This window comes from Ixodes scapularis, unplaced genomic scaffold (assembly GCF_016920785.2).
Source record: "Ixodes scapularis isolate PalLabHiFi unplaced genomic scaffold, ASM1692078v2 PGA_scaffold4__175_contigs__length_147842914, whole genome shotgun sequence".
Lineage (NCBI taxonomy): Eukaryota > Metazoa > Arthropoda > Arachnida > Ixodida > Ixodidae > Ixodes > Ixodes scapularis.
The window spans coordinates 140,903,467-140,920,978 of NW_024609879.1; the positions used below are offsets into that span (position 1 = coordinate 140,903,467).

Genomic DNA, 17,512 nt, shown 5'->3' on the forward strand with positions numbered 1-17,512 from the left:
GAGAGGTGTCGGAAAGGGGGTCGAAACTGCCTTTGGTCTTTGAGCACCTCCGGGCAGGGGCAGTTGGACTTGGGCACTGCGCGCGGTTGCGTGCTGAACGACCTTGAAAACCTGCGTGCCAACGAGGACGGTTCCTCAAGCAGTGTAAGTGACCAGCCACAGTAGCAAATTTGACAACGCCGACTTTTATGCTGCCGTACGGCACGACCGAGTCAGATGGGACGCAAGAATAGTTTGAGATAACATCCTTTAATGCACTTTTGGGGGAACAGGGGGGGGGGGGGGGATAGCCTAAGTATAAATACACTTTTATTTGTTTCTTCTCGCAATAAGCCTATCACTACTAGACACAGCTCGCCACAGAGAGGATAATAATTTCTCCAGCTAGCCAGAAACAGCTCTTGAAGTAAAGACCGAGGGACCGTCTGAAGACATGGAATGTGCACGGCAATATCCGAGAGAGAAAAAAGTGTTTGCGTGCCAGTTCGAAGCTTCGACACCCGATCGAACGATCCGGTCGGCTAATCCCGATTAGCCTCCGTAGCCACGATGGTGGCCACCGTTTTCACATCTATAGAATCGCACCCAACATGCACAAAAATTCCGTCTGCTCCAACAGAAGGGGAAAAAAAAAAAAGTGGAGTAAACTTTTTTTTTTCCTACACAACCTGCATAATAGTGGGGGGTTACGATTTTTCGGTCGTCGTTCGAAACAATGGCACCCTATTGACGCCCTTTGGGACGTCGCGAGCCGGCGCATAGTCTCGAATAATGTGGCAAAAAACCGTAACCCCAATAGCAATCAACAATCGTATAGCTTTTTTTTTTTTTTACATATATACACTTAGAATGATGCGGCAATTCTGCGGATCTTTTTTGCAAGCGACACAGACGAACCCACCCAAAAGCGGTGAATGTGGTTTTATCGACCATCTTTGTCTCTGGGAAAGAGGGAGTTTTAACAAAAGCTTCCTTGCTTTCCGTTTACGAGAGGCAGTAATGTAAATTACAGACACGCTCATTCTGAAAGAGTGAATACATCAGAACTTGGACTTCACTCAACTTCTTCGTCAACCAGCCATCTGCAACATTTATATCAAGCACAAGATTCAAACGACAGGGTGCTTTGCTGAAGTCCTGTTGATAGGGGCGTGCGCAATAGATGTCGACCCGCTGGCGGTGCAGGCATTGGCCTCGACCTCCCGGCGTTTGCTTCCGTGCAAAACACTCGTCCAAATGTCTGCACACTTTGATAGCTTGGTAAATCTTCGAGCAATTCCGGTCGTCGACTTTTGGTTCAGAAAAGATCCTTCGTGCTGCTGAAGCTCGCGGGCAAAGTTCCGCCTGCCTGTCTGACGAAAATGAGTCGTAAATTCGGTCACATTTCACCCTCCCACTGGCATCCAATTTTATTCTAATCTTTTTTTTTTTTTTTTTTTGCCTCAAAATACTAAGAAAGGTCTCTTTGCCGTGACTGAGAGCCTAATCTAAAACACTAACATGGAACAAAAATTTTAAACTGAAAGCCTGAAGTGTCTTTATATATTTTGTTTTGCACAAACTTCTCACCATATCGACATATATCAATATATTAGCACCTAATTAACCACATATTTGAATCATGATGCCCATATTTTTGTTAGATGGGTAGCTACTATACAAGAGTTCTGTTGTGGGTAGCTTCCCTCATGTGGACTTTTGGTTGAGTATCCTCGCACAGCCAAAACTAGCATGTGCATACCGATCATATGCATCCAAAAGAAATGCGTGCTGCAACATTAGAGACATGCGTGCTGCAATGCATGTTTAAGAAGCACCTTTTCTTGTCGGCAAGTAATCGAGAACTGCCGGCCAAGGTACCATGAAACTCGAGAGCAAGTAATGAAGACTCGTAAGCTTGCACAAATCTTGGAAAACAATGTATCTCAGCGGTATCCTTCCTTATGTACACATTTATCATCTAGCCTGTCTCAAACATCTCTTCCCCAATCTAATTGCGCAAAATGTGATGTCGCATACCGCGAATGTTCGGGTATTGCGACGTCGCATCATCCCTATACAATCAACACGTCGACCCGAAATATTCCTCGAAAGTGTGTTTCGGTGAATACGTCCACCCAACAAAATCCCAATGCGTTAATTAACCCACGTCAGACAAATGCCCCACAGTTTTAACCAGTAAACAGTCGGCTTAAAAACGATCGCAATTGTTTCTCACTTCACTCGAAGCCCTTCGAAATTTCAGACGGGCAAGCCACCCGCCGAAATAGGCTTTCGAGGTTAGCTCGTTTATTACGGTTGGACATTGTTTTACAACAACAACAAAAAAACGTCTGGGATGCTTGCACGTGGAGCCAGGAAAAACCAAAACAACAGACCGTCGCTTAGACCAAAGACCCAAAACCGACGCAACAAAAGAATTCGGATCCCTCGCATTAAACGTAAGTTTTGCCCGTTTACGCCTCTCTGTATACATTCCGGACTCAGATCTGTTACCGCACAACAGTTGAAATGGGAAGGGGAAAAAAAAAATGGTTCCCAGAAGAAGCAACGTGACGGCATCGTAAATCGAGGCAATGCAAGAGCAAACGAGCTGCAGGCAATGCAACCACGTTGCATCAGCTGCGACGTGGTTGAGCGACAACCGCGTCAAACGAGCGACGACCACGTCGGACAAACATAGACTGCCGCCACCGCCGCTTTCGAGGGCAACACGCGAGACGGAAACGAACCGGGCTCGAACCAAAGAAAGAAAGAAGACCCGAAGGGCGCCCTCAATGCTTTTTTCTCCCTTAGCGTAGGTCTGGCGTCTCCTGGAGGGACTTCTTGATGCGCAGCAGGATGTTGGTGTACCACTGGTCCAGCCGCGAGATAGAGTCGTACTCCTTGACCGTGTCTGTGAAGCCGTCCACGTCCTGGTCTTCCAGCTTGTTGATCAGCGCCTGCACCACACCGGTCGTACCGTTGGCAAATGGTGATGCACTAACACTAAGCCAATTTGACAGCGACAACTGTTTCTGGGACTTCCCAGCTCCATTCGCGGCGTTGATGTCATGCTAGGCGAAGCTTGCACACTTTCACTTTTGCCACACGGCAGTGTCTTGTACAATTGGTGGGGGGACGCTGCTACACATTCCTCACCGTAGAACTCGATTTGCGTCTACTATCGGACGTAAAACAACCCACCGCACGTAACGGTGCCCGTCTCGATTTAGTCTCGGGCAGGGACCTTGAGTCGTGTATGCAGTGTGTTCCCTTTCCTGCATGCTTCGGTGACTGCGAGGCTGTCTTGCTTTCGACTGAGTAACTTAAGAGTGGATAGGCATCAAAATGGCTATTTTTGAGCGCAATAACTTTTCGGAGGTACTATATACTTTTTTTAAAAAAGGGGTGGTGGTGGTCTTGCGAGTTTAGAGAGATGCCAAAGTGGCCTTGGAGCCGCGTTGAGAGAGTAAAAAGAGGAGCGGACGGCTGCGCACCTTCACCAACTTGTATTCCCGGGTGTCCGCAAAGGAGGGGCACAGCTCTTCGTACTTGTTCAGAGCATGCTGCGAGAAAAAGAGGTAGAAAATAATTGAGAGGAGACGATGTGCAAGGCACGAAACTAGAGTATTTTACATTTCAAGACATCTGCAGGTAACAAAAAATAAGTGGCGACCTTCATCTCCAAAGTTCTATAATCCACGGAACGCAGTATTTAGGGAACGATTGTCTTAATTTCTTTCGAAGGCGAATAACGTCGCGTAACATCACGATGTTGGACCGTGGTGTCACGTGTTGTGGATGGACAAATCTTCGTTATAAAGCGTTCTACACTTTAGAAAGCAGCTTGATCCCGTAGGTACGCTCCAGTTAAAACATTGGCTAGACCGGTCTCGGCATATACTTTCTGCTAAAAGAGGGAAGCCAGTTTATACCGATGTTCGGACCGCTAAGCGTGTCCACACGTGCACTGAGAAGCGGCGCGCGGCGGTTGCCTAATCGCAATTCGTAGGTCAGTGCTCGTGGATGATACTACTATAGTCCACTTGCTCTTCCGCACGACCGCTACATTTAGAGGTGGGAGAAGGGGGGGGGGGGTGTGACCTTCTCACCTGGGCGTTGAGCAGGTCGACGCACATGTGACAAAGTGCAGCGCGGAAGAAGTACTCCTTCGAGCTGTACTTGAGCAGCGCATTCTCCAGCGAAGAAGAGGCCACCTGGGGGAGATCGAAAGAGTTTACCTTCGTCAGCTTTGGAGACGAACACCACGTGCCCACCACGCCGCTTACGACGAGAGGACGCACCGACGCCACCTGTCAGATCCGCGTGGCCATTTTTACAATTTCTTACGCATTATTCTTTCACCGTGGGCTTAAATAATTCCGACGTTGTTGCGAGCGACCGTTTCTCGTAGACAGTGTGCAGACTTGATCTCGTAAACACTGCAACACCTTCAATCTAGTCAAATGCAGGCCGGAAGCATTCCAGAGTTGCCCGGTAGGTGGTGCCAGTGACCCAGTTTCAAGGGGACGCAACGGATTCAACCACGGTCGGACGGAAGTGTGCAATGGACCAGCTTTAATATACGTGTGCTATGCATAAAGAGAGAAATGAGTTGAAGACCATTGTCTTCTAATACGCCAGAAGACTGTGTCTGGCCATTACGGCTGCCTTGTCGGTTGTCCAGGCGGTGGACAACTGGCGAAATGGCTTTAATGCCGTCCTCACATAGAAGAGCTGCTCCAATCCAACTTGCACTACGGCAACGAGTTTTATTAAAGTTTAGTCATGTGCGAATAGTGAATTTTGAGTCTGAAGCAAATTCAAAGTGAATAGTGGTTTTGGTAGAACGTTTTCGAATTGAATATTGAATAGCTTCTCGGTCTTTTGCTACTGCGCACCGTGCTTAAACGGAAATTTGACTGAACTCGTCAATTTTAATACAGTTATATGCATTAACTGCGGCACGTAAACGACAGCATTGCCACGGCTATCCTAGTCGAGGGGATTTATAAATTTGGTTGCTACCTGCAAATATTCTTTCAATTTCAAGTTTGACAAAAAGAAAAAAAGAAAAGCCCAGCCAGTGCATTATGCTCTTTGCTTCTCAAACTTAGTTTCATTCAGTAGCGACTGATCTTCAACGAAAAATTTAGCAATCCCGCGTAAATTTGCAGTACAGTCGCGGCGATGGCTGCGACACATCACGGCCAAGTCATTCGGCATTGGCGTCGCGTTCACGCACCGTGGGGTGCGTGAACAAAAGCGTTTGGAACAGAACAGACATCTGACCTATTTGTTCCGAATTATTCCAAACACTCGTTTCTTTTTGTGTTCCAAAACGCGTGAATGCGCCCCCCCCCCCGGGCACGAGCTTGTGGCAGCGACGGTGCTACGGCGGCAATTTGTTATCGCCAATTGTTCTGTTTCCAGGGAGCACGTGCAGCGGGCATCGGCCACTACAAGAAAACCAAGTGTAGAGCGGGTTTTTAATGCTGCAGTGCAGCTCAAAGGTAACGACTTTGCTTCGCACGCAGCGGACCCAGGTTCGATTCCCGCGACTTCTTCCGGGATTTGCAACATTGGTGACGGACGGCCTTTGTCGTCGACTACAACATCAACGACGGACGTCATACCCAGTAATGGGAAGAGCCCGTACCAGCCATCGCTGTAAAACAAGCTTGATCGTGCTGCCAAAGGCTGGTAAGCACAGAATGTGTCAAAGGCCTTCCACTTTCCAGCATCCGTCTGCAGAGTGCCTGTAAAAGGCTCTCACGCTGCTTCTGCCATTTTTTACCTTCTCGACAAGCTCGGCTCTGTCCTCTTCCGCCGTGTCCACGGCGGAAGTAGAGAGAGGTGTCCGAGCAACACCGCCTTGCTACGAAGCAAGTGTGTCAAAAATTTGCTCCAATCTGAAAAACGCCTTGAGATGGCGTGGCACGACGTGTTCACACGGTCTCGAGGCGTGCAACCGTACCTGGGCGCGCGCCTTTGAACACCGCGCGAAAGGGTCTCTTTTTGCATTGAGAGCAAACGCCACTTCTCGCCAGCTTGGTCGGTAAAGCACTTAGCTCATGATCTCGAGGTGGTGAGTTCAAATCCTGCCGTGGGACTGAGGTCTTTTTACATATGAAGGTAACACTTTTGGTGACGTATTTTTGGCTACAGCCACACTTTACACCCGGAACGTTAAAGATCTCAGTGAAAATCGGCTGATAAAACACATTCTGTGTTAAAAGCAGTAGTGATGAACGTGGGATGTCAATAAATAGTAGTGGGTTAGCCCCGTTGAGTGCGCTTCCCAATGAGCACCGGTGCACTGAGGGGAAGCAATACCCACGGAGCTCACGGGCTTTGCTTCCCCACAGTGCACCGGTGCTCGGTGAGAAGCGCACTCAACGGGGCTAACCCGCTGCAATCAACACTTCCAAAAGTATGAATATTGCAGATCACCTCAAAAGGGAAATTGAATAGCATATTATTCGAAACTACTATTCGCAAACTTGAATATTTGCACAACACTGCTAAAGTTTGCTACAACAGATTTGTGAGTGATAAAATTATGCGAGCGGTGCTCCCTGCTGCCGCACAATGTTACTACTCATTTGCAGTGTTTGTTCCTTTGAGACACTGTTCTTGCTGGAGTTCAATTTCTGCAGTCCACGCAAAGATATTTTTCTTTAAGGGGGGGAGCTGCGTCGTGGTGCAGCACCCCCCCTTAGTGTGCAAAAGACTGGAAAACCGCTTACTCACCTGCTCGTAGATGTCTATCGCCTTCTCATACTGTTCCAGCTGGGCTGCGTAGCGGGCCACGTTCAGCATGCACTTGTTGGCCGAACTGGATGTATAGAGAGACGAGAGACAAATGTAAAACGAGCACAACAACGGCAAACAGACGAGCAAGCCAGAGAAATGCCATGATCTGGCAACCGAAGACAGCACTAACTATCCAGCGGTCTCAAACTGGTCGAATTTCGAACTGTCCACTGGCTGTTTCAATCTCTGGCCGTCATGTGACTTTCTGCGCACGGTTTTAAGGCAGACCTGCAATGTCTTTCTCAGCAAGCCTAAGGATGTTTCCCTTTTCTTTCTCTTCATAAATCTGTACTGCAAAACAAGCGTGAATGCTACTTGTCACTCACCTGGTGGATTCCTCTCCTTTGAAGTAGTCAGCCGCCTGCTCGTAGTGGGTCATCGCCTGTCACCAAATGGAAAGATCCCCGCTCGTCACAAACAAACCATAGCTCGTGATCGCAGTCGAGATAAGAAACACAAAGAGTGTTCATCTCAGATCGGCTACGTCGCGATTGGAGAATTGACCCCTCGGTACTGAATGGTAAGCAAACCCTCAGTATTGAGTGGTAAACAAAAGCGCAAGACATGGAGTTGAAGTTAAAGGAAGCAATGAGCCGTGATCTGTGTTTCTGAAGGTGTCCCAGCACAGCTCACCTTTTCAATGTCCACCACCTCTTGCTCGTAAATTTCTGCGATTGTCATGTGGTGCTTGGCAGCTATGGTGAAACGACCCTGCAAAATAAAGGCCAGAAAAAGTGTTGAAGCGAATAAAATTACCAAAGAAACCACAAATAATGCTGTAAATACAAGATTCTAAAAAAGTCAAGAGGGAAAACAAGGAAAACTGCATTTGTACATGCACTGACATGCGACCAAATGAATAAATAAATAGACAAGACTCACCATATCTGTGTAGATCTCAATGGCCTTGAGGAGACAGTTGACGGCCTCTGCGAATAAATCAAATCACACCGATAAACACGGGTATGTTGGCCAAAATGCACTGGAACACCCTCACATTTGTAGAGGCCATCAAAAGATGTGCGACCGCGAAAGCTAACTTGGCAGCGTTCAGCCTAATTTCCGGTAAAATGATCAGTGACACCCTTTGTCCGCAAAAAGAAAAACAACTGCTTTCACTCCCTATAAGAATGAAGCAGTAAAAATGTAAAATATTTTATGATAAATTTTCTGGGGCAACGAAAGTGAGGGAGAGATCTCTCTCCCTGCAGCAAACTGCTGTACGCCAAAGACTCGAAAAAAAAAGACCCTGTCAAGAGCTTCCCACGAGTTAAATGGGGCAAACTGAATGTTGGTGCTAGCGGTTGTACCATTTCCCCAAGGACTAGTACAGCTAACGCTTAGACAAGGAGTTCAGCCAAGACAATACCAAAAGGCTGCAGGGAAGCTTACCCGCGGGGTCGGACTTCTTGTAGCAAGTTCCGGCGTCCACGTAACAAGTGGCCCCGTCGTGGCGACTGCCGTTCTTCAGGTGCAGGCTGGCGGCCTCACAGAAAGCGCTGCCGGCCGCTGAAAAGAGACAAGCGGGGTGTTACGAAATAACAGTGAAAGAAATGAACTAACGGCAGGTCTTATAGTCTGTTACAAGTTAAGAACAGCAAATTAGGCCCCTCCCACCAAGCCCCCCCCCCCCCCCCCCCTTGTCACTTAGCAGAACGAATGCCGGTGAGGAGGCAAGTGGAGAAAGGAAGACCGCCAATCCAGGCAAGCAGAGAGCTTTGGGGGAAGGACTTATCCCACTATTCTAAGCCTGTAACAGACCATAGTCACAGAGAAAGGACATGATACAAATGTCCTAGATCAGCAAGAAATTGAGAAAAACTGACATGACCCAAGACAGTCCAAGGTGTTTCTATGGGCGCCTCTCAGCGTCGAGGCATATTTACACAGAGAAAACGGGTCAAGCTACGTGGACACTTCGTACCAAAGAAGCAACTCAGAAAAATAAGAAGATAAAGACGTACCGCTCCACTTTTTGGCCATCTTGAACATGTTGGCCGCTCGGGCGTACATTTCACATGCCTCCTCCACCCTCGACGAGGAACTCCTGCAGAGACGTCGGCGGAAGAAAATGAAAGGGAGTCAAACCCACTGACTCACAGTTGCCCCACCTGTTCACCGACACGAGGCAAAGTGTAGCGTCCATGTCGCATTCGACTGGTGACAGCCGTAATTGCTCGAACGGGTCAGTTTTCACTTGTTACGTATCATGCCTCACCAGTAAGAAACCATAAAAAATACAAGGTGGAAACCGAATTACCTCAGGAAACCAGAAAATATGGACACGTGACTTCACCTTTTGGCGCTTCACTACAAGTAGAGTATGAACTGTTCAATTCTAGGCTCCGCTCGACTTACACTGGGTGTTGCACTGCTGTATGGATGGACGGGGGATGGGTGCTAATGGTGATACCCTTTATAACAAGCGGTAGCCTGTGCCACCTAGCCTAGAAATTAAAAACCCTAAGTATGATTCCTCCCTTTGTCCTTCTAAACATTCATTCATAAATGTGTCATTGTCACTTGTTGCAAAATAAAGACGAGCGATCTCATTGGTGTTGCGATACCCGGTAGCACAACCTGTGGTTGTTGGAAAGTTGAGGTGGGCCTGGCAGACCGGGGTCTCTGTTGCTTATTTTTACATTCACCGACCAGAGCATACATAGGCTTCCCCCCACACTGTCTGCTTAACTCATAATCCCTCGCTGCAACTCCTGAGTGAAAAAAATCTGCCTGAAAAGTAAAAAGTTAGGTACGAACTCGTTGAATGAAGAAAAAGGAGTTTTAAAAACTCGAAACCTCCTATTGGGAACAGACTATAAGTGTTAAGAAGCATCTGCAAGCTGGATTGGTGACGTGATGAGATCATTTGACACCCGGCCATATGTAGCGGAGGGAAAAACTAGCAAGGCAGACCTTATCAATCTCAAGGAGGCTATACTGGACCCGTTATCAGTGAACAGCTGTATTTATAAGGACTGTTTCACAACAGCCTAATCCTTTCTCAAAATACAAAAAAAAAAAAAAAAAATTATCTGCAACATTGAAGTGTGAAGGTTTGGCTCGTATTTTGGTGCATCAAGTGGTATAAATGCTAGACATATTGAACGTCTAAGTATTTCAGAAGCTTACGCTCTGATCTGACCAGCGTTTAAAGATGAGAAGAAAAAAAAAAAAAAAATCAAAGACAACAAGAAAGACGCGCGCTTTGTTTTTAGATCATCTCCCGACGTACCGCGATTGACAGCTCCTCCGCGCTTGGTAGTGAACGTTAAAGATAATGCGATACAGATGCAGTACGGTGTTCCCAGTTCTATTTAAAGATGTCAAAAACAACGCAGTGCCAGTGTACACTGACTTTGCAAGACGATTGTTCCTTCTTTCAGAAGAGGGACATTATATGCATCGTATACGACTGCACCGCGAATGTTTATCGGCTTTATTCAGGTACCGATACATTCCTCAAACAAACGATAAGAGACAAATAAATTACGAAAACCGTGCGATAAGGTTACTCTTCTGATAGACCACCTCCATGCAACACGGCCTTCAAAAGAGTTTTCGTATTTTCACACCCATAACGTTCCCATACGGGTGTTTCTACAGCAGAACAGTGACCCAACGCTGTGCTACATACACCTTGTTTAGTTCATTCTTGTTATATATATATTTTTTTTCTCTCATCCGAAATTTATCCCGATGTTGACTCACTGCATGGCAGTATGGAGAGGTGTTGAGGAGCTGTTCTGAAGCGTTGCAGCGACTGCTTTCAAAAGAAATGCTCTCGAAGGTATACGAGCACGAAATAGGATTAAATTTGCTCGAGTTCGCCTGGTTCATCAGACACGGGTTAAAGGTAGCGCAGGCACCTCGGACAGTCATCCTTCCGTGAACTGCTAACCCTCATAGCGTACTCACCCAAACAGCGATCCGAAGAATCCCTGGGTCGATTTGAGCTTTTTTTCGGCGTCCGCCACTAACTGCATCGCCTTCTGCTCGTTGTCTGCCATGTCTGCAGTCGCACGGAGGCTAAACCTGTGAGCACGATTATTAACTGTAACGGAGCTATTAAATTAACGGCGAAACGCTTCGTATTTCTCGCACCCCTTCGCCAAACGTCGATTTGACTTTACTTTTTTTTTTTTTTTTTACACCGACGGCTGCAACCGGAAGTTGTCATAAGGTCACGGGATCACAAAAACGTGATCACGTGAGTGCGTCAAAAGATTCGGCCGGCGATATGTAGCAACACATCGATTGTTTTGGAATCAAACGGAGAAGTTACGCTTCGACGAGCGTCGCAATTTAAAATACGACTCCTAATTGTGTATTTGGATAACGCATTAAAAGCATCCCCGGTCGTTGGTGCGTCGGCAATTTTCACTCTCTGGAGTTTCGTATCTCTAGCTGCACCACCAGCTAAAAACGCTTGGGTCGAAAATTTCCCCAGTCCAAGTGACATTGGCAGGGAGAGTTTCTCGAAGTAGGTAAACATCAGTCGTTGTCTCCCTTCCACCCGAAACGCTCGTGAGTGGGCCCCAGTTAATCGCAATTAGCCTCCAGATATTCGAACCACCTCCCCTCCTCTGCTCAGTCCTACCCTACAAGCGAAGCGCCCGAGCAACCCCCCAAAAAAAGCAAAAACAAAGCAAACTGAAGGAGATGATTTATTTGTACCTCCAGTGGCTTTCCACCGCCTCGACCCCGAGTCTTCTTCGCAAAGTGCACCAGCGACGTTTCGAGCGCTTCCAACGACCAGCGCGGATGTGAAAAAGAAACGCATCTGAGTGAAAGTTTCTCGTCGAGCGAGGGCAGCCCTACGATGTCTTCGTCGACCGTGAGCAGCCGTTCGCCGCGGCGGTGTTTGTGTCTCGACGCGTGAGGGACGAACTTCAAGCGGGGCCCATGGGCTCGCCGTGTTTCTCGCGTTCGGACACACAATGACGTTCAAAGTCGGCGACTACGGTTGGGTCTGGGACGGCATTCAGTGGACCCCTTGGCGCTCCGTGAACCCGGACCAACGCGACGCTCAGCGACCGCTCCTGGGCTTCACCCTCTTCATCTGGATCAAGCGCGTCAAACTCGACGAGGCCGAACTCCAGCGCAACATCCAGGTGCTCGGCGGGCGCGTCGCCAGACTCCTCGACGACGCGGTGACGTTCGTGGTGACCGATCAGGACCCGACCAAGCCGTCTTCGCTCAGCGAGCCCTTGGCCCTCTCCCGCGGACAGCTCATCCTCAGCCGCGCGCAGAAGTCTACCGAGGCTACCGAAGACTGCGAGTTCATCGACAGGGTGCGGCAGGCCCGCATCAAACTCTGGAGCGTGAGCCAGTTTCTGCGGTGGGTCGAGGTGCACCTCAACATCCAGCCGCCTTCCGTCTCCGAGTCGCCGCCGACGACGACGTCTAGCTCGAGGAAGCGTAAGGCGTCCCGTCTGCCGCGGCCCCTCGTCAAGCTCGAAGACGTGCAGCAGGAGTACAAGCCCGTGTACAAGGTGTTCAAGTCGGACCCCGCGGTGTACGTGAACCCGTTGTATCCGTCGAGCCCGTTCGACGACCCCGCCATCCAGGAACGCTTCGTGCAGCTCAAGCGGTCCACGCGGGCGGCCTCGTGCGACTCCGAGGACTCCGACGACGGTTCGACGGGCGCGGTGGCGAAGGACGCGCCGCCCGCCGCCGTCGCGCCAACCAGAACCCCCGCGGCGCCCGTCAACAAGCACCAGTACTGCGAGTGCTGCAACGCGTACTTCTACAACCTCCAGCAACACATCGGGCCCGACGGCACGCACCACCGCGAGTTCGCGCTGCGCGAGGACAACTACGAGTGCGTCAAGGAACTCATCGACTGCTTTCCGAGTCTGGATGACTTTGTGGCCAATGGTGCTGCTGAACATGCTGTGGACAGGGCGCTGCTGAACGACATGCATCCGTCTGCCTACCACCTCGCCATGCTGAACGCGAGCGCCGCCGCCACGTACAGGGCGGCGCCGCCGTTCCCGCCGCGGCCCCCGTTCGACCCCGGACAGGTGATGGTCAAGCAGGAGCCGCAGGATGATCCGTCGCCAGCCGTGGTCCATCCTGGACTGCTCCCGGTCGTCGGAGAGCAGGGGGGTGCAGCCGGACCACTCGACTTCTCGCGGACCAGCCAGCTGTCCGACATCTGCGGGCAGAGCTTTCCGCGCGAGTACGTTCACCACCACGTACCGCCTCCGGCGCTTCCGCACCCCCCGTTCCTCCCCGAAAAGGCGGAGGAACCTCCGCAACAACAGCAGCATCCCTGCTGGATCGGAGCATCCAAGATGGACTCTTCCGCGATGATGCCCCCGCACAACCATCATCACCAACACCAGCCGCCGGTGTCGGCATCGTCCCACCTCCCGCTGGAGAACCTCAGCTTCCTGGACCAGCCCCACCAGGACGCCATGTTCACCAGCGAGCTGCCGCAGCCGGACTTTTCCTTCGGGCTGCAGAACCTGCTGCACAGCATCTGCGACGAGGCAGAAGAGGATTCGCAGCGGCGGAGCGGAGGCTCGCGCAGCATCGACAGCAACAAGGAGAACGTCGAGAGGGCAGCCTGCGGGTCGGCGGAAGCTGCAAGCGCGGCATTGTCTCAGCAGCAGCAGTTCCAGTCGTGGCCGTACTCGGACACGACGTCTGCCGCGACGGAAACGGCGGCGTCCTCGCGGTGTCAGCCGTCCGTTGAGAACTCCTCCTCGTCTCCGCTCGAGCTGACGGCGCACAACAATCCGTCCGAGCCTCCGTCGGCCTTGACAAAGCAGACTGTGGCGGCAAATCGGCGGAGGCACAGCCGCGACGACGAGGACGCAACGAGCAACGGCACGTCGGAAAACAATCCGAACCGGTGGACCGTCGAGCGCACGCGGAGGGGCGTCGGACTCAAGCTCAAGTTTACGCCCGCGCGCAAGCAGGGCTCGTCTCTGATGAGTCCACCGCCGCCCACCCCTACGAGAGCTCCCAGAGGAAGGGCAGCGGCTGCTGCAGCGGCCGCTGCGGCGTCTGCTGCGGCCAGCGGAGGGTCCTCGACGTTTGATGTGTACGACTGGAACGACGAGGAGGACAGCGAGTGTTCGGACTTTGTCAAGATGCAGTGGCGCGTGCTGCACACGGAGGACACCAAGGTGATTCTGTGTCGGACTAAGCAGTTTGCGCTGCCGCGGAAGCAGGGAAAGCACGTCGGCGGAGGCAAGCAGCTCGTGTATTGAGAGCGTCCGCGAACCGGGCGCGACGCTTGGCACACTGCGAGGGCGTGGAATCGACCAACGCCGCCTGGCACGGTCCTCCGGACGACGTGGCACTACTTCATTTGAGACATACTTTTGACTAGGCTGCGCGAGCATGCTTCCAGAAAAGGCCGCAAGCGGCGGACGACGGTTTGCGCCGTTTATTTGCAAAGCCCACTATTCAACGCAAGAATCTCCGGTGCCAGACTTTGAGAGCCCAGCGTAGTTCGGTCGTTCGAGACCGGCACTCCGTTCGACCAACGAGCGGAGGGGAGTTTCCCAGGAACGCTTGCTCGTGACTTGAACGTAGGGTCGCCAGGGTTTCGGTACGAGTGCCCGCCGAAACGACGCGAGGGACAAAGCTGCCCTCGATGGTGGTTCCGCCGCATTACATAGCAACATGTGCATCCATACTCATGTAACAGACACCCCCCCATTAAGCCTGCATCTTGTATCCACACCCATCTAAACGTCGGTTGTCGTCGTAGCGGCAATTGCGGCACGGTCGTCAATACTCTCAGCCAATGCTGTCATTCGTTTTTCTCCCCGGGGAAAACGCGAGGCGGCGTGGGCCGTGCGTCTTCTTAGAGTCGTAGAGACTGGCACTGCGACGGGCATTTTGGAAAATCTGATTCCGGTTTCGTATCTTCTTTTAAGCGCTTGTAAAAATTGCTGTTGTCGTCGTCGGGGTTTGGGACGGCAGAGGGACTTCGGCCACCCCACCTGCAATGCGAGCTTCCCGCCTTTGACCATGCTTTGGCGTCCCGTGAGCCTCGAGTGTGCACGCGCGGTCGAAGCATGATGGAAGGCAACGAGCACGCGCTGGGGCCTGGGCTTCTGAAAGAGCCGTCCTGCCGTTCTCGTACTACTGTCGAGCACCAACAGTGGGAGGCGACGTTCTCGGTCTTTACATGCGGCGGAGTCCGCGATGCCGCGTTTGTTTGACTCACCTGTGCTGCGTTCTACCAGTGTAGAAAGTGGATCGTTGTCGTTAAGCCTAAACCTCTCAAAATGCACACCACAGAGGGGAGTGCATTTTCTGTTTTATTTTCTTAGAATCAAAAAGCTGTCATCAAAACTACCGGCACGGCGATAACCGCACATTTGGAGCACTAACCTGAGTGGTAAAGTTTGGTGCCGGCCAGCAGCCTTTTGAAGTGACATCCGAAAAAGCGCAATGTCATGTTTGCGCCAACAATGTACAGCATGTCCCCCCCCAAAAAAATTGATGGCGTTTCTTTCGTCACAAAAATAAGCTGCGCATGACCGACCACTCAATCTTTCACCAATTGTAGTGCTAGAAGTCTGAACCGAATGCCGAATTTCCAGCATTAATAGTTGTCTTATTCAAAAGTTATACGAGTGATTTTCTGAAATTTTCAATAGAAAAATGGCTTTTGTTTTCGGTAACTGGTGCCATAGAGCTCCATGTATTCGAGTTTTGTCGGCCGCCATTTTCCCATTGAAAATTTCAGAAAAATCACTCGTAACTTTTTTATAAAATGGCTATTCACTCTGCAACTTTGGCGTCTGGTTTGTACCACTAGCACTACATCTGGGCAAAAAGTTAGCGTTTGGCGATGCAGTTTATTTCTGAATTAAAAAAAAAAAAAACCTGTACATATTTGGGTGGGGGGGGGGGACATGATATACATCATCCTTTACTGCTGTCAGACATTCTGCCCTTTTGCAGGCGACAGTGGGGGAAATCGACAGTGGCCTGAGGAGTTATTGGCGTATTCGAGTCCGTGTAAGGATAGTCGAGGAAACACACTTTACAACTTGACATCAGTTTTTAAATCGCTTTTCCTAAAGACAAGCAGATGTAGCGAATACGTCGGCCGACTTGGTTTTTCGCAGTTGTTTTTCACACGTGCCATTTGATGGCTGAAACCGCGAACCCTCTCCCAAAATGTCCGCCGCGGCACCGGAGCTCGCGACGTGCAGCCAGTTTTTTTAATGAGTGCAGTCGACTTAAGTTATGGCTTGGCTATTCGTTGTTGTTCTCCGGAGAAAATAGTTCCTGTGCTTGCAATGTCCAGTGTTCCTTGCTTTATTTTTTTTTTTTCCCTCCAGGATCAATTTTGTTATTTTAGGTTGTTTAAGGAGAGGTTATGTCGTCGAGTGTCGTGCGTGTGGTCTCGTGAGTCGGCGGAAATATACCGAAACGTTTCCTTGCCCTTCCATGCCAAGTCGTGTTCGGAGTGGGTCACAAGCGGCATGGCAAACTTGGGCAAACGGGAATAATTTATCGTTTCGGCAAAAAGCTACCTTGCCATCCAACGGGGATCAAACGGAAGGTTCTTAACAACCGAAGTGTTAGCATGGACATCGACATAAGGACACCCAAGAACAAGATGTTTTTTGGTTTTTTTTACACTTTTTAAGTTGTCGCAATTTTCAGGAGGAACCTAGAGTGATGCCAAAGTTTTTCTCCAAGAAATGGTGACACCTTTGTTTCCTTTAAACGGTCCTTTTTTTAATCAAATCACTGATCTGGCTTTGTTTGCGAGTTGTTGCTTGTTGATCCGCAGTTTTGTTTTTAAGTTATTGCTTTTAAGGAGTATGTGGGGTTTCGCTCGTTTACCCGTCGTGCTTTTAGCTTGGCGAGCCATTTCACAAAGTAAAGGACACAGAAAGACGATTGATAGCAATGTTTGCATGCAATATTGTGCACTGTGAACCGTGTTGTGTGTTCAACAAGTGTTCAAGATGGGGCCGACGAGACGGTTGCGGCGCCTTTTGTGCGGGCAGCAAAATACGTACATCTCTGTCCAGGATAGACGGCTACGGATTTACTTAAAAACTAGAAATAAAAGAAACAATCGCACAAAATTACTGCAGCCCATCCCTAAATTTCCATTGGCACAAGGGAAACAACACATAGAGGCCAATCGAAACGCACTGCAGCTCGTAAAACGCTGGACAACGCGTTGCTGTACAAGCACGAGCACTTCAAAAAAATGTTTTATACGCTTCCTGGTGTAATGCGCTTCCCACGGTGAAACCTTTCTGGTCTCTCGTAGGTATACCAATATTCGAGAACAGGAAAGGTGTCGGAACGGGAGTCCATGCCAAAGGAGGCGGGGTCAGCGACGTAGCGCGTGCAACGATCGATTTGTGCAAAAGCAAGTTCAAACCGTGTGCCATCTGTGTATAAGTAGCAAAGCGGAAATTACGATAAACAACCGTCGCCAGTCTTCTTTATTGTGCGTGTGGCAGCGCAAGAGATAAGACTGCCTTATCGAGCATTCTTGGTTCGGAGCAGCTCGACATCTTGTACATAATGTTGCTCGCTGCAGCTCTTCGATGTTGCCCCTCTGCTGTATATATAGATGTAGTTTTTTTTTGTTTTTTTTTCTTTCTCCGTACTGCTCTGGTAAATAAAATCTAGTTTGTACCAGAAAACACAAATGTCCCTACTTATACCAGCCGTTTCTGCAAATACTCTCGACAATCTCTACAAACAGTGT

At 49.9% G+C, this 17,512-nt stretch overlaps 2 protein-coding genes across 2 annotated transcripts; one reads left to right on the forward strand and one right to left on the reverse strand.

Moving 5' to 3' along the window:
* Positions 1-230: 230 nt before the first annotated feature.
* On the reverse strand, positions 231-11,054 carry LOC8044077 (alpha-soluble NSF attachment protein). Its single transcript, XM_002416570.5, has 10 exons — positions 10,717-11,054; positions 8,763-8,845; positions 8,191-8,307; positions 7,681-7,727; positions 7,432-7,509; positions 7,125-7,180; positions 6,736-6,820; positions 4,095-4,199; positions 3,480-3,548; positions 231-2,942 (listed from the first exon to the last, which is right to left on the reverse strand). The coding sequence occupies exons 1-10, from the start codon at positions 10,806-10,808 to the stop codon at positions 2,793-2,795; spliced, it is 882 nt and encodes a 293-aa protein (XP_002416615.1). The 5' UTR covers positions 10,809-11,054; the 3' UTR covers positions 231-2,792.
* Positions 11,055-11,139: 85 nt separating this feature from the next.
* On the forward strand, positions 11,140-17,473 carry LOC8044076. Its single transcript, XM_002416569.5, has one exon. It carries the CDS (start codon positions 11,739-11,741, stop codon positions 14,019-14,021), a length of 2,283 nt encoding a protein of 760 aa, XP_002416614.3. The 5' UTR covers positions 11,140-11,738; the 3' UTR covers positions 14,022-17,473.
* Positions 17,474-17,512: the final 39 nt, after the last annotated feature.